The sequence below is a fragment of the Acomys russatus genome, chromosome X (assembly GCF_903995435.1).
Source record: "Acomys russatus chromosome X, mAcoRus1.1, whole genome shotgun sequence".
Taxonomy (NCBI): Eukaryota; Metazoa; Chordata; class Mammalia; order Rodentia; family Muridae; genus Acomys; species Acomys russatus.
The window spans coordinates 97863867-97889202 of NC_067169.1; the positions used below are offsets into that span (position 1 = coordinate 97863867).

General features: G+C 36.9%; 1 protein-coding gene across 3 annotated transcripts in view; it reads right to left on the minus strand.

Moving 5' to 3' along the window:
* The window catches only part of Tenm1 (teneurin transmembrane protein 1), an 873613-nt gene that overhangs the window by 137214 nt on the left and 711063 nt on the right, over positions 1-25336 (minus strand). For all 3 annotated transcript variants that reach the window (XM_051141408.1, XM_051141407.1, XM_051141405.1), the window contains one exon: positions 19835-20051. In XM_051141408.1, the coding sequence (XP_050997365.1) occupies positions 19835-20051 (217 nt within the window). The remainder of the gene's footprint in view (positions 1-19834; positions 20052-25336) is intronic.

The window sequence follows — 25336 nt, forward strand, 5'->3', positions numbered from 1 at the left end:
TTCTGTGGACCTGAACTTAGCTTACCTGCAAAAATACTTTATCTACTGAGCTACCTCCCCATCTCCCAGTTGGGTGAACTTGAAGTTGAAGTCTACAAAGAAGGTATAGTATTCCATATTGATATTATGTTTTCTTTCTCTAATTTAAGTAAAGCACTTATGGACAGTTCTCTTTTAAACAGATACGTTTCATTTTTGCCAAAATGATTATTTCATTCTAGTTCCTAAATAAGACTGTGGCTAAAGGACACAGTTCATGAAAATGCTCAAAGCTTTCAGTTCTAAATTGTCAGGCAAACTGGAACACATTTTAGGAGCATGTACCTTAAAGAGAGGGATATAGAATAGATTCAAAAGATTTTCTACTGGCTTCTCATTGATCAGAGGCTGTGTGAGAGGGAGGGGAGAGTTCTCATTAGACTCCTGTCCTAGCTTAGGCAGATCTGGGATCTTGTTTATGAGTTTTGTTTCTCAAACAGCAAGGCTAAAGAAAAATGGGCTAGAGTCTTGAAAATTGTCTGTCTTTCAAAACTACATAGGGTTCAAAGCATGCTGGAAAAATAAATCTTCAATTCACATGGGCCTTGTTTTTTGTTTTTTGTTTTTGTTTTTGACCAACATATATTTCCTGATTGACCCTAGTAATTTTATCCTGGGATTTTATATTTTTCCAACAGAATCAATATTCAGGGCACATATCTGAAGGCTAATAGTAATAGAAGATCATCTGAGGAAAAAACTACACAATCAAAGCATCTCCATATAAACAGAAGAAAAGGAGCAGCCTAAGTTTGTTTTAGACAGTAAACCTGTTACTAAATCTTACTGCAGTTTGAGCAACGAGTTTTAAGTGAAGCTTATAGGGCTTCTTCTGAATTCACTAAGGATGTTCCTTAATATGAATTATAAGACATTAAGTATTATACAAAAGGAAATAGTATAGTTATTTCTATCAGCATTTATGTATATTCAGAACTCCCCTAGTTCTATGATACAGATCATTGGCCTGGAAATTAAACACTGACACCTGATTTGCCCTGTCTGATTTCCCTAATCACTCTCACCTCTATTTGTTCTAATATAGAATATACCTACATTCTTGAGTTCTGGCTTTTGAACTATTATTGACAAAGCAGATTTCCTGTTCTAAGCTCAATGTAAAAAGAAGGAAAATAAAGAAAACCTATTTCATACTTATTAAAAAATGGATTATTTTTAATAAATTTTAAGACCTATCAGTGTTTTCCTACATATATATGTAAGTGTAACACATGAGCACAGTGTCCATGGGAGCTAGAAGAGGACTTCAGATACCCTGTACCCAGGGTTATAGACAGTTGTGAGCTGCCATGTAAGTGCTGGGAACAGGGCCTTTGTGCTCTATGAAAGCAGTGAGTGATCTTAACTGCTGAGCCATATTTCTGTCCCCTGTAGTAACAGTTTTGAAATTTTCACAAAATCTTTGATAAGATAAATAGAGGTTAAGTTGAAGAGAGCTGTGAAAACTCTCCCACAAACTACTTACAAATTGGAGCCAGGGGCCTGAGGAGTGACTGTATAGAGACAACTCATTTAGAAATTGGTCGTTAAGCATTAGACAGATCTCAGGAAGTCCTATGGAAGTGTTAGGAGAATGAGTGATGGAGGGGTGAAGGACTCTACCTGATGACCTACAGAGTCGACTAATCTGGACCAATGGGGGCTCACAGAGACTGAACCACCAACCAAAGAGCATGCATGGACTGGTCTTAGGCCCCTGTAGCAGATCTCCCAACAAATGGAGTGGAGGCCCTCTCTGAATCTAATGCCTCCCTTTGGACCCCAAACCCCTAACTGCGCTGCTTTGTTTGTCTGGCCTCTGTGGGAGAGGATGTGCTTAGTGCTGCAGTAACTTAATGTACCTGGCGAGGTTAGTACCTATTGGAGACCTTTCCCTTCTCTAAGGAGAAGTAGGGAAGAGAATGTGTGTGTGTGTGTGTGTGTGTGTGTGTGTGTGTGTGTGTGTGTGTGTGCGCGCGCGCGCGCGCCCAATAGAGGGGGTGACGGGGATGAGAGAGAGGGGATGCAGTCAGAATATAAAGTGAGTAAATAAATAAAAATTTAAAAGAAAAATAAGAAAAAAGAAAAAAAGAATTGATTGTACATTCCTTCCTGAACTCCAAATATTGTTTGTCATTTTGGGGGCATGAATAGGTTACTTGCTAACTTGCCAAACTTCCATCAGTTATTTTTGTTGAGGGCTTTGCCAGTATAATGCCTCGCTAGTGTTTGCTGACTTTCCTTAGGTAAAACAATTTTACACTCACTCATTTTATTTGCCCACATTAATCTAGATATTGTGTCTTTCCACAGTTGTACTAGACTCAATTATTTTTGTTTTTATTTTGTCAAGCCTGGTTGGCATTATTGTCTCATATTTTATGACAGACACAGATCTGTCTCTTCTCTTTGTTGCTCTTTTATTTTCTATATGGCTTATATTTATGAAGGATCCAGAGCAGTGAGTGAAAAAACTCATAAACGTCATCATTATTCTGTGCATTTCCCTGGATTCCTCTCTTCCTTCATTCTGTATCTCATTCTGAGGAGACTTGTCTTTTGAGTCTTCTGCTCCTTAATATTCCTAATATTTTATGAAGCAAACAGATTTGTGTGATAACTACTCATCAAAGTCATCATTATTCAAGACATTGTCTACCTGTTCTTCTTCTCTTTCATTTCAATCTCCATCCTTCATAAATAATGTGCACACACTTATCTTACAACACTCCTATTTTTTTATTCTTCATATTTTATGATCCACACCAACTTACAGGATATGATAAAGCTCCGTAAAATGTATTGGTCTACATTTATCAGTATTGAGCTCTTGTTGTAATGTATTACACTTTAAATGGTCTAAGATCTCCTGTATATTGCTGCATTTGTCCTCATTATTTACACACTCCATGTCATCCCGTTTTTATAAGAATAATTCTTAGCTCCTTTTATCCCTGAGTTGTTAGTACTCTAATCACTGACCAACATCACTCACTCAGTGTCAGTGTAAATTATCTCAATTTTGGGACAACATTAAACTATTCTTTTTAATTTGCATATAGAAAACTGTGGAAAATCTTCCCAGGCACAATCAGAGTTTCAAACCAAAAAGATGCTGAGCCAATTCTCTCTCCTAGGGTACCCCAGCTTCAAATAGACACTAGAGTGGATTATGCTCTTCAGCTGACATTGTGTACTTCAATTTCTAAACTCAATTTGTTTCCTAATTCTGGATGGTACCCTTATATCTGTACCCTTTACTGATCCACTCAGGACATTTAATTTTCATACTATTTACATAACCTGTTTTGAGTATTGTTTTTAGGCCCAAAGTAACCTGTGTAACCCATATATTTTCAAGACTCCAGCTGAGTAGTGAAGTGCACACAGTCATGCTGTAGCTTTGATAAGCTCAATGCTATACTACATACATTATTTATTTTATTGCACATGTATAAAACAAACTACATACAGCAGGGAGAACCATGTGACAATCATGAGAATAATGAGTTCTATACATGTTACATTTGTAGTGACTTGGCCATCTGCATTCATCCCACTTGAAGTAAGTGTCTTTCCTGTCTTGTTGGGTCTAAATTTCCGAATGGAGATTCAATATCTATCCTATCTGAACTCTAATAGCTTAACTTCTTTAATTTAATCTAAGACAATCTTAACCCCTAACCAACTAAACTTGGTTGTAAAACTATACTATCTTGTCTTCAATGCCTCTCAGAGACTTGAGAAGGAATAAAACTTAAATTCCTCAGTGAACCAGCAGTGTGGGTCAGCAGCTTCCAAAATGTACAAATTGACTTAAGACCGTTTACTTCCTGACCAGTCACCAAATACACTTTATAATGTTGGAGCCCCATCTTCAGCTTTCTGGCCTAATATCTCTGCCAGACTTGTTCGCAGGGCAGGAACTATTGAGGACTTGCTTATCCTGACTTTGCTGAGTGTGGCTGTTGACTCTGCCTGCATCTAAGTTGCCCAGTTTTAGGCAGATTCTGTTTGTGGCAGGAATGAGAACATTTTGTCCAATGGTTGATTTGCCACCTATGAAGCCATCTCCATAAGGAGGTTCTTTGATGCTCATCATCTTCTTTGAGGTTAGATGGGTGTTGTCAGGAGTTAACTTATCTTGTTGTTGAAGAAATTTAGGATTGTAAGAACAACTTTCAATGCCATATTCTGTGTGTCTCTGAGGCTTTTGAAGACCTTATTCAACTAATTTACCACATATATCGGTAGACTCATATCTATCTGTTAGACTTAGGATATATATTCTTGTGTTAAAATCTGCCAAGTATTTGACATGCCCATGTTTTGTATCAATACACTAAATTCTATGGCAATGACTTAAATATAATCTTCATCATAAGTAACAATTAAGGCCTTGAGTTAAAGAGTAGGTTCAATCATCTAGCTTTTATTCTATCCTCCCTCTATGTTCCTAAATCTTAATTCCCATTTGGTATCACTTCATTTTGTACCCCAGAGAGTACTGAAATTTCTCCAATTGCATCTAACATAGATAGAACCACTTGATATTCCCTTGACATGTTAAACTTGTCATGCCAAAATTTCCTTCAGGCTTGGCCTGGTAACTCAGGAGGCTGAGACAGGAAGATCATAAAATGCAAGACCTGTTTGGGTTACACATTGAATTTAAGGCCAGCCTGGGCAATACAGTGGGTTCTTATCTCAAATGAAAAATAGTAAATGAGATGGGGGTATGAAGAAGTGGTAGACCACTTAGGCAGCATGTTCAAGGCTGTGGGTTAAATGCCCAGTAGCACAAGAATGCAAAGTGAAAAAAAAGAAAATCCCAAACTACCTTAACCTCAAGTCCTGGTCCTTTAAGAATCCATCTTTGTTTTGGAATCCTTATCCATTCAATACCGTAGAGAAATCTGCAGAGTCTTTAAGGTAGATGATAGAAGATACTGTACCCATGCTGGGCCTGCACCCACAAATATCTGTCTGGCATAATTTTGTGTGTGTGTGTGTGTGTGTGTGTGTCCATCCACACACATGCGCGTGTGCTTTGTGCTTGTCCACTCTCAATGCCTGGAACTGCATTCTTTTCATCTTTGCTGGGGGCTTTCCTTTGATTTGCAGACATGGATGGGATGCCTTGCTTCCTTAAATCTTTAATAACAAGAACCTCTCCCTGCTGTGTTTGCTTAGAACAAGGTAAGTTGAACTTCTATGGCATGTCCAATGTGACTTTAAAAACACATGTGGAGAAGATCATCACTCACAATGTCTCTTTTCCTATTCTCTGGAGGATGCAGCCTGTTGCCAAGCTGTCTACCTGCTGTCACTATGCTAAAGCAGCAACCCCAAGGGGATTGCTTCTTCCCTTTAACTAAATGTCGAATCTTCTAAGTGTTTGGAGTTATATATTTGAAGAACAGGGCAGAATATACTTCACTGAGAGCTTTATTTAACTAACAAGCTGCTTGTTAGACAGCTCTGATGCAAAGGTCTAATTCATTTTGCATTTGTTATTTTCATGGCACAGCCAAATTATCTCTAGCCTTCAATCAACCCTTGCTTCCATTCTCCTTTGTCCTTATTTGTTGTCTTTTGTCTTCTCTGTCAAATTTCCAATATTCATCCAACACCTCTGGCAACAACATTAACCTCGAGTACAGAAGTTGGTTTGAAAAACAAGGATAAAAACTAAATTGCCGAAAGAAGATGTAATTTACTGCATTGTATTTCTGATTAAAATCTTTCACAGGAAAAGTGAGGTTTAGGGCCAGAGAAGTTACAGCTATTTGCTTTTGTTGCTAACATAGACATAAACAATCCTTGAAGGGTAACATTCAAAATCAAGGACCACTCCAGCTGGGGATGGAGCAGCAGGTAAATAGGCAACTTTCTCCATAGGAACAGATGCACAGTCTTTTCCAAAGCCGAGTACTGTGTACAAGGGGGAGGCCACGTGACTCCTTTGCTCGCTAGTGTTTGAATTTTGACCTATAAACTTCTGAATTGATTGTCATTTTGTTCAAGTCTTCAAGAGGCAAAGATAGACTGCATAATGAGGTATTTACTTTTGAGCATTCTTACCCGACATCTTATACAGGAGTTAGTTAATCATAGCATAAATCCTGCAGTTGCAAATTGTGTCATTCATGGTAAAACACTGCTTCTGGGGGCCTTACTGGACTGTAAATACCTCTGAGTGGTTGTAACAAAGACTTCATGATGTTTCCATTATTCATTGCCATCCCATAATAAATAAAAAAGTCTTCAGGGTGCAATTTTGAGCCAGAACGCCAGTCTTAACACCTCTGTGGTAATCTTTTTCTCCTATCGGCCAGTGATTTTCAAACTTGATGGGATGTATACTTCAACCCCCTGGAGGGTTTGTTGAAGGAAAGATTGGACTTCAGTGGGCATGTCCACTGACTTTCGGATTTGGTAGATCTGATGTGGCGGTCTGAAAGTTTATAGATCTAACAAGTTCCCTGAATGTGTAAAGGCCAAACTTTAGTGAAAGTAAGACTATCACCTAATCAGCCATTTAAGATGTACAGACTCCCGGGGAAGGAGAAAGGAAGCATAAACCATAAAAAGCCAGGATATTAAACAAACAATTCACAACTTTACTACTGTAAAATCCTTGAGTTTGAACTATTCCATAAAAGCATCTGGAAAAAGGTTTGCAACAATTGACATTTGGCAAGTCATGTTGAAAGTGTCATGACAAAATGATGGGTGACCCATCACATGAACCGTGGGGTCCCTTTGAAACCAGAGATTGTAAAAAAGAAATATGTTTTAACCCAATTTATCTGTTCCGGGTAAGTGCCAATGTCTTCTGTCCTGTTGTTCTCATTATACAGTGCTCATACACATGTTATTGCACTTGTCATAGCCTGCCTGGAATGACAGTTACAGATCGCTTGTTATTTCCTATCACAGAGCCACACAAGGGCCAAAAACTGGGTAATTTTCCTCTCTGAGTCCTTGGTTCCTGTAGTACACAGCACATACTCAGGATCAATTAATAGAATTTCAGTTTAAATATTTTTTTCTTTCTTCTTTTAATCTAAAGTTGTAAAGTACTTGCACCATATCCTCATGGCATTGCTTCAAGGGGTTCAGAGACTACTTTGAGGATCCTATGTGACAGATGCCTTACAGTTCATTTGTTAGAAGCTAACATCCTCATCTGGGGGTTTTGTTTGATAATTGACTGCTTCAGGGAATTAAACAATGTCTGTGCCACTGGGCAAAAATGAATGAATAATGCTTAATTTATGCACATGAACTCTATTATCATTTATACATTATTATATAATTACTATTTGATATTTTCTAATTTAAATACATTTGAGGCTTTTAATATACAGGTTTTTTTTAAGTGGGGGGAGTGTTTCAACAGAATACATGATGTTTTTGATATGTTATCTAGGTCAGTACAGCACCACAAAATCACTTAATGCTGTAGCATAAACCTATGTTCATGTTCAAAAAATGTGACTACAGTGCATGTTTGTATGAGAGCCCAATAAAATTTCATTAGTTTTTGCTTAAATATAGGAAGATGATTTAGTCCTACTCCATAGGTCACTAGCCCAAATAAATAAGACTCACCGAGTGGGTAACATTAAAAGCAGCTGGAAGTGTTACACATCAGCATTCCAGGGCTGTGGGGAAGGTGGTGCTATTGAAAATGCAGATAGCTTTTTAAGCAGAATTATTTTCCTCATGGCTAGTGATGTTTCAAGTAAAACAGAATGGGGGCACTCACCCCGAGGTAGAGTGGCTATTTTCCCATCTGCCCTGGTAATTGCTTGTCAAAAGTAGGCTTGCTTTGGATGCCTGAGATCCCCAAAGTAATGGGAAAAAGATCAAGTGTTTTGAAGCAATAGGAAAACTGACGACACAGTTACATTTTCAGCACTGTGTAACTGCCAGTTTGCTTCATTTAGACACATGATTATTGTTGTCTAGAATTTGAATCCTGAAATATTTGTCCTGTAAGCCCTTGCAGCAAGTTTTGAATAGTCTGAAGCGCACTTACTTCATATTGTTTGGTTTGCTTATTATAAACACTACTCAAATGGTCTATCGTTGAATCAGCCTTACAAGGCTTTGTTAACCTCATTAACCTCTTCTGTCATTCTCTGTGGACCTGCCTTTCACATAATGGATAGTCATTAAATATAGGGCAGGCCCTTCTTGTTGGTCATTTCCTGGCCATGGATTCTTTTCCTGATTCAAGGAAAGCATGTCCTAGCTATAGGCACTGCTATGCTCTAGCCCTGACTCGCTAGTAATCACCACTACAAAAATTTCCTAAGAGACAGAATTATTCTTGGCTTCACTTAGTAATTTTGTAAAATGACAATCACACTTCTTTCACACTCTTTCACACACCTATTGTTTTCCTTAGCAACAAAGATATTTCAGAACAACAGTATTACCTAGGAATATGGTGACTCTTTGAACTGGACTTTTCAAAATTATTTGCTCATATTGCCTGATAGTTTTAAATATGCATTTTATATAAATAAAACACTAAGTGCTTACTAAGAGGTAAGTACTATGTCAGACATTCCCTTCACCTCATTTCATTTAATGCCAATAAAGTCTTGAGAAGTTTTGACTCTTAACTTTATTATAAAAATGAAGGAAATCACTGGTTGTGGTGGTCCAAGTCTTTAATCCCAGCACTTTGGAGGCAGGGGCAGGTTGATCTCTGTGAGTTGAAAGCCAGCTTGGTCTATAATAAAAAATAAACTTGTGCTGGATAGCACAGTGATAAAACAGTGGTTATATCTTGTCTTGGATTCACAAGAGCCTTAGCTGTAGCACAAATTTTTCTGAGTCAAGCTGTAAATAATGGGGCTTGAAAATGAAAGTGCTCACTTATACTAGTGGTGCAGTCCTCAGGGTATCATTACGTGTACAAATGAGCCAACTGTGAACACTTTCCATGTGTGGTGCATGTAGTAGAAGTTAGCCACGGAATATTCTTTAAAAAATTTAAAGTACTTTTTATTTGCCGGAGGGGGGTTGTCTCTGACTCTTTTGCCTGCTCTTGGAACCCTTTTCCTCCTACTGTGTTGCCTTATCCAGCCTTGCTATGAAAGTCTGCACTTAGTCTTATTGTAACTGGTTAAGGCATGTTCGGTTGATATCCCTGTGAGTGCTGCTCTTTTCTGAAGGAAAATGGAAGAGGAGTGGATCTGGGGGAGAGGGGAGGTGTTGTGGGGAACTAGGAGGAGAGGAGGAAGGAGAAACCATGGTTAGGATGTATTGTATGAGAGAATAATAAACAAACAAGCAGATTTATTTATCATTTGTGTGTGAGGGGCTCAGGGAGTAAATGTCACTGTGTATATGGAGGTATGCGAGAACTTAGGGGTATCACTAGGTGGGTCCCAGGATCAGACTTATGTCACCAAACTTGGCAGCAAGTGCCTTCAACTACTTATGGTTCTTACTTAGCCAGCTATAGAATATTCTTACACTGACTATCCTCTGTAAGGACAAAATGACATTATGGCTTAGAAAGTGATGGAAAGTACATAGTTTGACTCAGACATAGCAATAAAGATTTGAGCTTTTGGATTTTAATCAATCAGCTAAAATATAAGATGATTATTTGTGTGTGCTCATATGAGTTGTAGAGAGTTGCTGATATTCCTAATTAAAATTTTTGTGTATCCCAGGCCTGGCAGTGGTAGCACATGTCTTTAATCCTAGCACTCAGGGAGCCAGAAGCAGGGGGATCTGTGAGTGTGAGGCCGGCCTGATCTACAGAGTGAGTTCCAGGATAGCCATGGCTATGCAGAGAAACCCTGTCTTTAAAAACAACTACCCAACCATAAAAAAATTGAGTATCTCAGAACATTTGCATTTTTAGATTTTCAAATTAATCATTTAAATACCATTTTGAAAATTTCTGCTCTAATTTCATTCTTCTTTGTCCAAGAAAACTTGCAAAGAAGTGAAAGTCACACTTTTTTTTCTTTTTGGTACTTTTAGGTGTTGACTGCTGATTTCAGTAGCTACTCAGCACTCCAAATCTGGGAACCTTCAGCACTTTATAATTTTTAAATGTGTCTTGAACATGTGTTTCCTTTTTGAAAATCAGGAGACCCTGCCATCACACATATAACACCTTCCACACAAAAGAGATCAAAGTGCTTTAGCAGAAACCATCAGCAACCTCACTTCCCGCTTAGGACAACTGCAAAGGAGATAAACAAATGAGGCTGCTCAGGAAAATGAGGACCAAAGAAAGGAACCACACCAGGACTCAAGCATACTTGGAGATCTTTCCCAAATGTGGGAAGGTCATAGGTAGTGTTTTTTTTTTTTTTAAAGAAAGGAAGGTGAAGAGATGGTAAATTTGAGGATACCAATACCTCATGTTCTTAGTCTACAGAGTTTATTTCGCATTTGTTGTCTTGTGTGCTTATTAGCCCTTAGTCTGATGCTTTTTGTGTTCCTAGATTAAAAATATTGAAAATCTGTCATTAACAAATAGTGTTCTTTCATAAGTAGGTTCATTAAAAAGTTAAACAGAAAGCATATGGATTCAAATTTACAGTTCAGTAAAATTACAAATACTTATCTTGTGGATATTTGGTGAGATACTTATGAAATCTTAAAACTGAATGTTAATTCTGTGGGTGCTTGAATACTATAATAACACTGTATTTAATTAAAAACTACCTAAATATTGGGTTTCTTTATATCTTTTTTTTTTTTTAAATTCTAAACCAGCAAATATTTTCTACATATTGTATTCCTTTGGGTTCAAGGAATCAACAAAGACTGGCTATAGTTACTCATCTTTCATGATTAAATGGCCTAGTGCTACAGTTTTGTTTTTGTTTTTTGTTTGTTTGTTTGTTTGTTTTTTGTAAAGCCTATTAAGTTTGTCTGAGGAAATCTTGAGATTTTCTCAATGTACTCCTGGAGGGCAAGGCCTCTCAGCATTTATCAGTAAAACCTAGTATAGTAAGTGCTAGGTAGTAATTCCTTGAGATAGTTTTGTTTTACCTTCTCATTGCATGCAGTGTCAGAAAATCCTAATTCAGCGGCATCTAAAAGTCAATAGCAGGCTCAGTGTGTAAAAATCTATTGTATAAGGTTCCAGGTGGTAAGAAATATTCATGTCCAAATCATCTAGCATACCAATGAATGCTATGAGGCCTCTGATCTAGTGTTACCTCCTTAGGGAGACTTCTCTGGACCACTCTATCAAAAATGATGATTCTCAGTTGCTGACTTTTTTTTTTGTCTTAAATCCCACTTGACAGTACTTCTTCCTTCTTCACATTTCTCTTTTTCATTACACTCTGTGTTCCTTGCTATACTGAAGAGATATTGCCCCCTATAGCCTAGAGCCTAGGAGAGTGTCTATCACCGAATGAACAAATGAACCAAGTAAATGTTGTAATGTTCATAAATCTCAACCGAAATAGTTATCAATCCTCTGAAATTCAGGTTACCTTGAAGGAAACTGTAGGATCTATCATGATAAAATGACTCCAAAGTGTAGTTAGTGGAATTTTTTATTATGGGAGATGGGATTTTTTTTCGTGATTGATTTTTTTCTTTGAATTCATTTGCTTAGTACGAAACTTTAAGTTGTAGTAAAATTTAGAACTCTAAATGCCAAAGGATAAAACTGCTTGTATATGGGCAAGCCATTGTCTGTCTAAATAGTTTTTGTGTTTTTCTTGCAAGTCATCAATAGTCCCTTGTGTTTGTCAATTTTATCAGCTCTTTGTGTTGAACAAACCAATTCGTTCCATCTCTGGGTTACTGCTGAAAACTTGTTGGTTAATCTCCTTTCTGTAAAGGTTTAATGACTTTGCTGCATCTGTGAGGGTACTTTTCATCTTATGTCAAGCTAAGTTACATGTCTGCTCCAGCAAATAATTTGAACTTAGAACACTGAGGTGATGAACAAGTTCGTTGAAAACCCTAATATTCCAGATCCCCCAAACTTATGCAGCATGCAATTATTTTAAGTAAGTATGTACTTATTTGATACCTTTTACAGAAGCAAAGTTCAAATCTGGGCATTCTAACAGGCTATTAATGTACTTTATCACTGACCTATATCCCCAGCTCATTATTTCTTATTTTTTAGTGGAAAATAGTGTTTTTAAAAATATATTTGTGGGCTAACCATGATAATTATATATATATATATTTATAAGATATTATAATTATATATATTTATAAGACATTATAAATATATATGGTGTGTAATGATTAAGTCTTGATAGTTGACTACTTCTACCTCTAGAATACAAACTCTATGATTAAAAAGACTTTTTTTGTGTTTATGTCCCTCTATACAGTTCTTGGTACAGAATAGTTTCTCAAGATACATTTGTAGAAGAAATGAATAAATAGAAACCCTTTCCAGTCCTAAAAGAGGAATCAATATCAGGATATCGCATTGTACTAAGAATGTCAGAGGAATAGAATATCATTGCTATCACCTTCTGAAGATGAATGAAGTCATAAGTTGCTTTGGAAATACTAGTTTTCATAAAATGTACACTTAAAAATAAGGAGTACATGCCAAGTGTAGTTATTGTTAAGTTTCACAATACTTTCACAGTCACTGATGTCTCTAGCAGTGTTCATCTTCCTTTAACCTTTCTTTAGCTTCAGTATTCAGTCAATAACTTGTTTTGTCATTAGCAGAATTTCAAATTGTGTACATCTTCAGCTCAGCCAAGTGCAGAATAGTATGTTTTATTAAAGAAGATATGGTAAATAATTATGACTATTACCAGGTATCATGACTAATCAGAAACAAGAATCAAGATTTTATTGTTGAATGGTATACAGTAAAAGAAGAAGACAACTTTGGTAAGAAGATTTTGCTGATAATTCCCTGCTTAAGGTAGTTCTAGGATGTTAAATTCTTTGGAGGTACCGCTTTTGTTCTTTAGTGGGTCAAAAAATGATGCATGCTAAATTGAGTCAGTTAAGAACAGTTTTCCCTATGAGAATATACAGGGGGACGTAATCCCCCTCAGGAACAGTCATAGGGGAGGGGAATAATGGGAAAATGGGGGGGGGGAGGAATGGGAGGATACAAGGGATGGGATAAACATTGAGATGTAACAAGAATAAATTAATAAAAAAAAAAGAATTTAGATTAAAAAAAAAAAGAACAGTTTTCCTTCTGTTGATGTTGCTCCATATTTTCTAGCTTTTTTAAAATTGATACTACATCTTGATTATGTAGCCCACTGAAGGTAGAAATAATTATTGATGCCTATATGGAGTTATGAATGATCTCAATTACTGTCAGGCTGTGACAGTGGTGGAAGATGTTATAAGATAAAAATGAATGATTACTTTGGTACTGGTACACAATCATTTCATTTTTTATGAATTTTGCTTCAGGGCTGTTTGGAGAGTTGGAATCTTACCTTTAGGCTGATTTTATATTGAGAATAGGTTAAGTAAATAATATCAGTGCACTCAGTGCAACCAATATTGACTGATTTCATTGCTAAATATAAGAACACCTGTACTTCAAGATCACTGCAACTAGGTCAGGCAAAGTGGTACATGGATTTAAACCCAGCAACCATGAAGTAGAGGCCAAGGCATTAGGGGTTTAGGGCATTCATGGCTGTATGAGGCTCTGTTTCAAAAAGAAAATCACTGCAACTAAACCACTCAATGAAATATCATTCAATTTTGAACTTGTTTTCTGTGAGATAATATGTTAGGATCTGTGGATATAGTGACATGGTTGATAAAGGATAATCAAATATTGTTTACTATTTCACTGATCAACAAATGGGACCTATGTCCTCCCTCATGAATCTTCGTGAACTTTTTGATGGTGTTACCTAGTGGCATATAACGTAAATGACGGTTGGAAATTTTCTATGTCTATTCCTAAGAGAATGGCATCTTCCATTTCTATCTCTTGGAGTACAGAGATACAGTACAAGAACTCTAACAAACTCAAAGCTGTTTACTTATTATGCTAGCAGGAAACTGAAATAGCTAATAGAGATTCTGAAGGTAGACAGCAAAATTCCCCGTTTTGTTCTACTGTTTCAGCCTCCAGCTATTTGATACATTCTAGCTGAGGCCCCAAACGTAATGGACCAGAGAAAAGCCATCCTGGTCACACCATATCTGAATTTCTAACCCATAGACTTGTGAGATAATAATAAGTAATTTTCCAGATAGCAATAGGTATTCAAAACATACAGAGGGTAAATCTGACTTGGTCCTTGTCCTTGCAGAACTTGATTAAGGAATGTGATAATTCAGAGATAACAATAGACATCCCAGTGTGAACAAAACCAAACCAAACTGAGCCAAAGCAAACAAAAACATGCAAAGAAATAGAAGAAACCTACCATCTTGTTTAACTTCATTTTTCATTGCAATTCACTGGGAGTACTATGTGCTTAATGCTGTACTACATTTGGTTCCAGTCCTAGAACTTTTCTAGTAAGTGTAGGTATTCCAAAAGGCCTCTGCAATTATATTCAGCAGCATTCCTGTGGAGTTTTATTTATTTATTTATTGTGTGTGTGTGTTTGTGTGTGTGTGTGTGTGTTTGTGTGTGTGTGTGTGTGTGTGTGTGTGTGTGTGTGTGTGTGTGTGACAGGTAGGAGCATTTCCTGCAGCACATGTATCAGAGGACAACGTTTTAGGGGTTTCTTCTCTCTTTCCTCCTTGTTTGGAGGCAGGGTCTTTCTAGTGTCTACTGCTGTGTTGTGTGCACAAGCTTTTGGCCACAGAAGTGTTAGGGTTATAGATGCAAGTGACCCCATCTAGGTTTTTACATGGTGTCAGAGATGAAATGCAGGATGTTAGCCTTACACAGCAAGTGCTTTCACCTGAAGAGCTCTCTTCTGGGCCAAAATTTCAGATTTTTAAACTGTACTTGAAAATTTTGCTAGGCGAGAAACATAATAATCACTCTCATCATAAACGTAGATTTTTTCTTACTTTGGTGGGACCTGAGATACCTGATATCATATTTGGTGGCACATAAAACACCATAAATTAGGGTACCCCTCCCTTTATGAGTTTATTAGCTAAGCATTGGCCAGAGCTACTGTCAGTGGCTGCACTAATCCTGGTAAGATGTTTTTAAATGCACTTCTCCATTAGTGATGGCGAGTGAAATGTCTGGCTTTGCAAATTACTGCTGTCATTTAGTTTAATGTACTCTTGTTTTTACATATTTATAAAAACCTTCTACATTATTAATAGTGATTAAATGCTTAGACACTAAAGATCAATAATGCTTCTGTTCACCTATTTACATTATTAAAAAGTAATACGTAATACTTAAGGGTCCATAGACTCTGTGGTTTACTTTGTAGTCATGTTTGGAATAGATTGAAGAAAAAAACATATTTGAGCTACAGGGTCAGTTGCATTTAGCGGGAAAAAGGATAATTGAATTGAGTTTCCTAAAGACTTCTTTGTGGGCAGCTTGCATCTTCACAGACATTACACCATCAAAAGGCATAGAAGGTACATATGACACACGCTTTTATTTGCCAGTTCAATCAATTGAGTACAGCAAAAACTACTCTCCTTATGATGCAAAGGGCTAACAATTATTTCCATATGTCCTTACAACATTTAGATAGCTATGTACTGTTGTCTGTAGCTCCAATGTGTGACTGCGGCACAATGTGCAGTAGCTAGTCAGCTGTGTGGGTCATGTTTTATCAGTAGGGAAATGAGTCAATTAGCAGTGATTTTTTTTTTACCTGTGTACCCATCTGCCTCTCAGTTATGTGGCAAAAGGAAAAAAAATAAGAGTGTTTTGTATGACTATGGCATGTAAGTATATCTTAGCTTTACCTGAGGGAAGCTAGTCTACAGTAAGGTTGTGTAAGCGCCATGTGTCACTTTAGAATCATGTACTCCAGTTTTCAAAGGGAGCCACCATATAGCTCAGTGCAGTGATTTAAATATCAGGCATTCATTACTAATATGCTTGTGTTCAAATCCAGGTTCTGACAGTCATTATGACTTTGTTGAAGTCACTAACACAATGATTTCTTCATTTGGAAAATGAAACTTTTAACAAATTATACCATGAACCATTTAATGAGAATTAGATGAAACAACACAGATCAAAGATCAGCAGAGTTCAGAAACACAGTAGGCACACAACAACAGATGCCGTGAATCAAAATATCTATTTTATGACGTTCATCCCCAAAGAAGTACCTGATTAAAAATTTGTCACTCAGGTCTTCAAAAACCTCAGAGACCTACAGAATATGGCATTTAAAGATGTTTTTATTATTTTAAAGACTCACTGACAATGAGACAGGTTAACTCCTGGCAACACCCAGCCTACCTCAAAGAAGATGATGAGCCTCAATGAACCTCTTTATGGAGATGACTTCAAATGTGGCAAACAAGCCACTGGCCAAAATGTCCTAATTTCTGCCACAGACAAAAGAACTTGATACCCTATGAGCATATACAGGGGGAGGAGGCCCCCCTCAGTCACAGACATAGGGGAAGGGAGTAAGGGGAAAATGGGAGGGAGGGAGGAATGGGAGGATACAAGGCATGGGATAACAATTTAAATGTAATATGAATAAATTAATAAAATATATTAAAAAATTCTGCCTAAAAAAGGGCAAACTTGGATATAGGCAGAGTTGATGACTAAACTCTGCCAAGACAGGGTAAGCAAGTCCTTAATAGTTCCTGCCTCACAGATGTGTCTGTCAGCTATCTTGGGCCAGAAGGCTGAAGAAAATGCTCCAATGTTACAGACAGTTTTGGGTGACTGTTCAAGCAGCAAACTGTCTCTGTCATTTTCCCATTTTGGAACCTGTTAACCTGTACTTCCTGTCTACTCAGATAATTAATTTTATTCCTTTTCAAGTCTTTGATGGGGTTGAAGAACAGATAGTTTAGTTTTACAATTAAGCTTAGTTGTTTAGGGGTTAAGATGTTTTTAGGTCTACGTAGACATTTTAAGTTGATAAAGGTGAGATATGATAGATATGGATTTTCATTCAGAATTTTAGACTCACCAAGATAGGAAAGATGCTTTCTTCAAGGCTGCCAAATACAGATAGGCAAAACACTATGAATATAACATTTATATAATTCCTGGTTGTTTTGTGGTTCTTCTTGTTGTAGGTAGTTTATTGTATATATGTGTAATAATATAAATGTATATTAAGAAAAGAAAAAATGTAACTCAGGTGTGCTGGCACAAGCCTCTAATTACAGCACTCGGAGAAGAGACAGAGGCAGACAGACTATTCTGAGTTTGAGCTGAGTCTGGTCTCCAAAGCTAGTCCAGCACAGCAAAGGCTACACAGAGAAGCCCTGTCTTGAAAAACATAAAAATAAAACAAAAATTTGTAACTCATGCTATTGCAATATAACAAACTGAGGTTGATTTTAAAAACTTCTTGGTCTCAAAGTTTCTTATGTTGACTCAGATGCCATTTATCCAAGACAAATTTAATTCTTGTCATCAGATAAATTTAAGGACAAGTGGAAATGGGGCATCTGTGGTGGAATGGAATTGTTACAGAAGTTGCTACAATCCAAACTTGCTGTCTGTGTGATTTAGTCTCTTAGAATCTCAGTTGCCCCATATATAAAATACACCAAGTACAATTGCCTCATTTCATAGGGATACTGTAAAAATGAAATGAAATATTATGTGCTTGGGTGCTTTGCAAACTAAAAATTATTATATTGGTGTACCAGAGAGATTGTAATTGTCATTTATATACGTGGTCAAAAATGAACTTATTTTGCCCAAAAGTAAACCAAGGAAAAGGAATAAATTTTTTTTTGGCTAGAGAAAACACAGTTGGATTTCTTGTGTTCAGATACACAAGACTTGGAGAAGGCTCACATCTTTCTGACAGCAAGGACTCCAATAGCTGAGACCATTCAATGGAGACTCATCATTCTGAATTTAAATGTCACTTTGCAGAGCCAAATGATAATGTGGGGCATTTTCCAAAAGAATGAGAAAACTCAATCAAACCAGGAGGAGGAGAAGGGCATTAACCACCAAAAGTAATAGTTTTGTTCACTGTGTGAGCGCCTAGCAAGTGCTGCTGAAGCGTGAAGCTGAACCACAGGGGTTTAAGTTTGTTTTAACTTTTCTAAGTTTATTGATCCAGTGCCCTGCCCTGGGCCAAATGACTTGTCTGTTGTCTCTAACAGGTCTTGAGATTCCCCCTCATTAAATTCAACATGTTATTCAACACATCTCAAGTAATGAAAGTTATTAATTCTCTCAGTGCCCCTGGTCTCATTTTTGTACTGATCCCCAAGTGTCAAGAAAGATATAGAGTTGACTTACCTCTGCCTTGAATAGGAAATGGGAACAATGCTTGCCTTCAATTTTTTTGTTCTGTTGTGTTCCATAAATAAGTCTCCAAAATCTAAATAATTGTATTAATTAATACATTTTAAAGGTGGACTGGAGTTAATATTAAGGTGAGAAAAAGTTTTGAAGTGGAGATTATTGAATCTCTTGCTTGGTGGAAGGCAAACTTTCTCTGGAGTCCCTACAAATCTTTCTTGTGATATGCTGGCATTGGTTTTGGGTTACATTGGAAGCCCAAAAGATCAGAATGGCACATTAATAAAATAAGGATTTTTTTATTCAACTGAAGAGAAGGGACGTGAAGTTTTCATGTACATCTTGATTTCCCCCCTTTCTGCTGTATACAGGTTAACATTGAGTTGTAATTTTCTTAGATTGTCATTGGTATCAAACTCTTGAAATAATACATCTTCAGGGAATGGAGCATAAACAGAGGCTCTTAGACAAAGCCATTTTTTTTGCTTGTTGTTAAAGATTTTTGTTTGCAAGAGTCTATAAAACTAGTGAAATAGTAATTTAGAGAACAAATCAGGGAGGGAATTTAAAAATATGTGTGTATTATGTGTCTGAGTGTGTGTATATATATATATATATATATATATATATATATATATATATATATATATATATATATATGTGCACAAAGCATGTGCTAGAGCCCACAGAGGTCAGAAAAGGACATTGGATCTACTGGTACTTGGGTTATAGGCAGCTGTGAGTCACTATGTGGGTTCTGGTACCTGAAATTGGGTCTTTGGAAAGAGCAGAACTATTAATCACCAAACCATCTCTCCATATTTGAAATCTTAAATAATTAGATGTACAGGATTACCTCCACTAGTGCTAATTATTAAAGTTCGTCATTGCTGAAGATGAAGCAGTTGAATACCAATGAGCAAATTCCTGTTATTATACTTTAAATAAGTGAATTGATTTAGGTGGGTTGGACTTTGTTGTAGGATCTTTAGAGATAATTAATGCATTTGAGTCTTCTGAGAAGACACATATTTCTCATCTTGAATTCTCTATTAAGATATCAAATCACTCAACTCTTTGACCTGGAAACACTTTTCATCATGAAGCAAAACCTAAAACATAGCTACTGAAATTCAAGTTTGTTTTTTCAAAAAATAATTCATAATTTAAGTAGTAAGTTTGCAAATTGTACCTCCATTTTGTCATTTAATACAATTTTCATATATATAGACATTTTCTATAACTTTATGATATATAATCTGACCAATTGGCTTTTAGAAACAAATTGGTGACAGTGTAGGCATTCAAGAGAAGTCAGAAGATAGCAATATTGTTGGAAGGAATGAGAAACCACTTGATCTTTAGAAGACAATTTTCTTTTACTCTGAAGAAAAAACATGATCACTTTTAGTAAGGACAAAATAAATTTCTATATACCTGCTGTCAAATGAGATCTCTTGAGGAATGACATGAGTACTGTCCTTGCCGATAAGAAATTTGATTCGATCATAGAAGAGTCTTGAAGTGTGCTGAGAGAAGAGGGGCTGGCTTTGCTGGATGAGGTCAAGAGGGTCCGGTGAGCCCTGACAGAGTGGGCTTACATAACAGTTGCTTTGTTGACAACAGTCAGGGTCCACACAGTCAGTCAAGCCATCTGGAAAATAAAACAAATCAACAGTGATATTTATCTTCAACACATAGTCAAAATATATTTAAAAATATACAAAATGGAGAAAGACAGTCAATATAAAGTTAACCAATCATATTTTTAGAGTAGAACCCATTATATTTGCATGTTTCTCAGGAATTGTTCCTCACTGAGTTTATGGGGCAAACTATTTTGTTTTTCTTCCTATTTGGAATTCTCTAGCATTTGCTAGCTGGAGACTACAGGTTATATAGGTACAATATAACTTTTAGTTAAAGTATTCTGTTAGATGTTTCTCATTCTATCTTCAATGAGAACACCGAGTCAGAGTGGTTAAGTACTTTTGTCTTTTTAAATGTTCTTACCCCTAGTCCATCTACTCTGAATATACAATTAACTAGTACTTGAAAAGCTGATTTCACTTGAACTTTAAAAATCCTCTCAATGTGGTTGTCTACAGACAATTCTCAAAATACAGGTTGATATTTCCATGGTGAAAAAGTACATAGGATAGTGATTTTCAAATGTGAAACCAATTAACTGTGGGACTTATTAAGTACTCATATATCTGAATTCTACCAACAGAATCAGAATTTCTCCTTGTTCCAAGATTGTACATGCTTAATAGCAGATGATTCTTTTCTTTTATTTTATGAATGTATAGAAGTAATGAGAATTTATGCAGTCATTGCTAAGCCTAGTATCTATCATTGTAATGAGTCACTTTTTAAGCCTCAGTACAGTGGCCTATAGATTTGTCTTTATAAGCGCCTGCAACAGGAAGCTTGAGGGCCATTCTCACCTGGGAAATTCTTGGGAATGGTCTTGACCAAAGTCCATCTTTTGGTCAGTATTTAATATTCAATAAAAGATTGCTTTAAATTTGGCTCTCCCCTCAAGAATTGTTATTTCTCTGGTGAATTTCATGATTAACAGTATGAAGGAAAAAGGAGTCATACAAAAGCTTCACTCTTTGGAAAAGGAGCGATGAAGGATACAAGACCTATGGACAAGAGGGCTGACTATTTAGAATGTAATAGGTAGAAAATGCGTTGCTAGTTGCTTGGAGAAGTGATGAAAGCAAAGGACCCCTTTTTCCCTTAGGGATTCTGGATTTAGTAGGATAAAACAGGTGTTTAAACAGCTGACTCTTATACCAGCGAAATGTGAGAAAAGCTGTTAGAGAGTTCTATGCAAAGAAGAAGATGTGGCTGGAGTGATTAACTGAGCATATGGACACTTCACTCCATATCCAATAAGAAAAAAATTTAAAGTCTTTCCAAGGTCCTTAGAGCAGGCAAGTGGCTCTAATTCAGTTGTTTAACAAGAGTAAATATAAAGATGCTAGTCTGAGCTTGCAGTGGAATAGAGAGGTTCAGGTGGATCAGTGACTCTTTAAGATTGATGATACAAGTTACAGGCACTGATTTCTGGCAGCAGTATTGCTTGCTCCCCCTCCCTCACTTGGTTGCTCCAGTTGAACTACATGAAGATGTACCATAGCTGGGGACAATGAAAGCAAGCAACACTAAGAGAGTAAGCATTTGGAAAAGTAGTCTTGGGGCATCTAGGAAGATAATTTTTCCCTAAATGTGGTCTTTTCAAATTTCCTATATCATAGACAGTGCTTGGATTTAAAATGGAGTCTGCCGTTTTTCTTGTTTCTCCTATCTAGTTGATCTTTGCCCGTGCTTTCTTTTTTTTCTCCATGAAAACCTTTTTTCTTTATGATTAACTTTTACACATGGCTTTGTTTCAAAATAAATACCCCTTCTTTCATCGTTTAGCAAAATAAATTACCAGATATTCCCTGGATTTTAGATGACATTACCATATCTTCTTCTGATAAGATGTTTTCAGTCTCTTATTAGCACATTATCTCTTTACTCTTCTGCTATCTAAATTAATTAAATATCTGAATGTATAGAAAAGTTGGCAAAAATATCAGATGGATTAACAGAGTTTTTCTAATCTTTACTATTGGTACCCCCACACTTAAAACAATAAAAAATGAGTGTCAAATGCAAACTTTTCTTTATCATACATTTTTATTCAATACAGATTTTAAATTATTGGTATAATGTACACAGAAGCACCTAATGCCACACTTCATAAACATTAACAAATGTTTATGGGCATTGACAGGCCTCCTTCTATCATTGTATCTACGATACCAACCGACTATGGAAAATAAAGTTTAAATAAATAATAATGTCATAGTTATCTTCAAAATAGAATTCTGAAATTAAATCTTGAACTAATTCAAAATTGCCTACCAACTCCCCTGAAAGCACCTCCAACAGCAGTAAACTTTGTCACATACATTGTACCCCATTTCTCACCCCACAACTCTGTCTGCTTTCCCAGAGGCCTACAGGCACCAGAGACTCCAGGTAAGCCCCTCCCCCAAGCCCCTGCCCACCAACTTGCCTGAGAGCACATCCAATAACAGTAAACTGCACCCCAAACCCTATACTCCATTTCCTGCCACACAACTCCTCCTGCTTTCCTGGAGGCCCAGTGGCACCAGAGATGCCAGGTAAGTAAGCCCTTCTCTGCCCAACCCCCTTTCAGCCAACTGGCCTGAAAATCCACCCAACACCAATAAACTGGACCTCATACCTTGTACTCCATTTCCCTCCCCACAAATCTGCCTCCTCTCCCTGAAATCAACCAGCAACAGGGACCTCAGCTAAGCCCCTCCCTGCTTCAAGCCCTACTGATCAACTTCCCTGAAAACACCTCCAGTAGCTATAAAAAATGTATCCTACACCCTGCACTCCATTTCCTGTCCCCCTAAATCTGCCTGCACACCTGGAGGCCTGCACTCACCAGGAACAAACAGGTAAGAACCTATCCTAAAACCTTGGCTGCTATAATCCCCTAAAACACACCCATCACCCTTAAACTGAACCCCAACCCCTGTACTCCATTTTCAAGCCCACAATCTGACCTAGTTTCCTGAGGCTTCCCAGTACACCAGGTCATGCTGGTATTAGGGCCCCAGAGGCAAGGGTAGCACCAACAACCCCAGAGATCACATAGGCCACAAAACAACAAAGAAAGAAAGAAAGGCAGACAGAAGGAAATAAAGAAACCAAAAACAGGGAAGACACCCTTCTGGACCTAAAGACTAGCTAGTCACCAGGACTCCAGGCTGCACACGCCAGCAGACAAAGGAAACAGAAACCAAGGAAAAACATCCACCCAACAATCACAAACTCGTAAATCAGCATCTAAACCTATAATAATTGCAAAACTCAGATGCCTAAAGGCCAGTGTAAAAACATAAACAATAGTTAGAGCAATATGGTACCACCAGAACCCAGTTATCCTACTACAACAAGCCCTGGATATCATAACACAGCTGTAGCCCAATAAAATGACCTTAAATCAAATCTTATGAAGATGATAGAGGCCTTTAGAGAGGAAATGAATAAATCCTTTAAGTAAATACAGGAAAATACAATGAAACAGGTAAAGGAAAGAAATAAAACCGTCCAAGACCTGAAAATGGAAATAAGGAAATAAAGAAGACACAAACAGAGGGAATCCTGGAGGTGGAAAACCTAGGTAAGAGAACAGGAACCACAGATGTTAGCATTGCCAACAGAATAAAAGAAATGGAAGAGAATCTTGGATGTAAAAGATACAATAAAAGACATTGATACATCAGTCAAAGAAAATGTTAAAACTAAAAAGTTCCTGACACAAAACATCCAGGAAATCTGAGACACTATGAAAAGCCAAACCTAAGAAGAATAGGAGTAGTATTAGAAGAAGTTTCATATCTCAAAGGTCCAGAAAATATTTTCAACAAAAACCATAGTAGGAAATTTCCCTAACCTAAAGAAAGAGATGCCTATAAATGTACAGGATGCGTACAGAATGCCAAATAGATAAAACCATAAAAGAAAACTCTCTTGCCACATAATAATAAAAACTTATTTACACAGAACAAAAAACAATATTAAAAGCTGCAAGAGAAAAAGGCTAAGTAACATGTAAAGGCAGATCTATGAGAATTTCCCCCAACTTCTCAACAGAGACCCTAAAAGCAAAAAGGACCTGAGCAAATGTCTTGCAGTCTCTAAGAGACCACAGATACCAGTCCAGAATTCTATATCCAGAAAGCTTCCAATAACTATAGAGGAAGAAAACAAGTTATTCCATGACAAAACCAAATTTAAATAATATCCACACATCCAGCCCAACAGAAGAAACTAGAAAATTCCAATCCAAGGAGATTAAATACATCCAAGAAAATGTAGGAAATAATTCAACACCAGCAAAACCAAAAGAAAGAACACACACACACACACACACACACACACACACACACACACACACACAAACACACACACACACTGCCATCACCAACATCAAAATAACAGGAAGTAACAACCACTGGTCATTAATACCTCTCAACATCAATGGACCAAATTCCCCAATAAAAAGACACAGGCTAACAGAATGGATGCAAAAAACAGAATCCATCATTCTGCTGAATACAAGAAACACACCTCAGCAGTAAAGACAGACATTAACTCAGAGTAATGGGCTGGAAAAGATTTCCAAAAAATTTATCCTAAAGGCAAGATGAAGTAGCCATTCAAATATCTAATAAAATAGACTTTCAACAAAAAATAATTGAAAGAGATGGGCAAGGACAGTTCATACTAATCAAAGGGAGAAAAAAACATCAAGAAGATGCCTCAGTTCTGAATATCTATGCCCTAAATGCAAGGGCATCCACATTCATAAAAGAAGCTTAAACTTCACACATTAGTAGGGAGGAGACTTCTACACCCTACTCTCACAAATGGACAGATAATCAAGACAGAACCTAAATGGAGAGGTAATGACAGATGTTATGAATCAAATAGACCTAACAGATATCTAGAGAACATTTCCCCCAAACATAAAAGTCTATACCGTCTTAGCACCTCACAGATTTTTCTCCAAAACTGAACATATACTTGGACACAAAACAAATCTCAACAGATATAAGAAAATTGAAATTACTCCTGTGTCTTATCAGAACACTAGATTAAAACCTGGACATCAACAACAGTAACAACAGAAAACCTACAAATGCATGGAAACTGAACAACTCCCTACTCAATGATTACTGAATCAAAGAAGAAATAAAGAAATTAAAGACTGTAGAATTCAACGAAAATGAATGCATAACATACTCAAACTTATGGGACACAATGAAAGCAGTGCTAAAAGAAAAGTTCATAGCGCTAGGTGCCTTCATAAAGAAACTGGAGAGATCACATACTAGC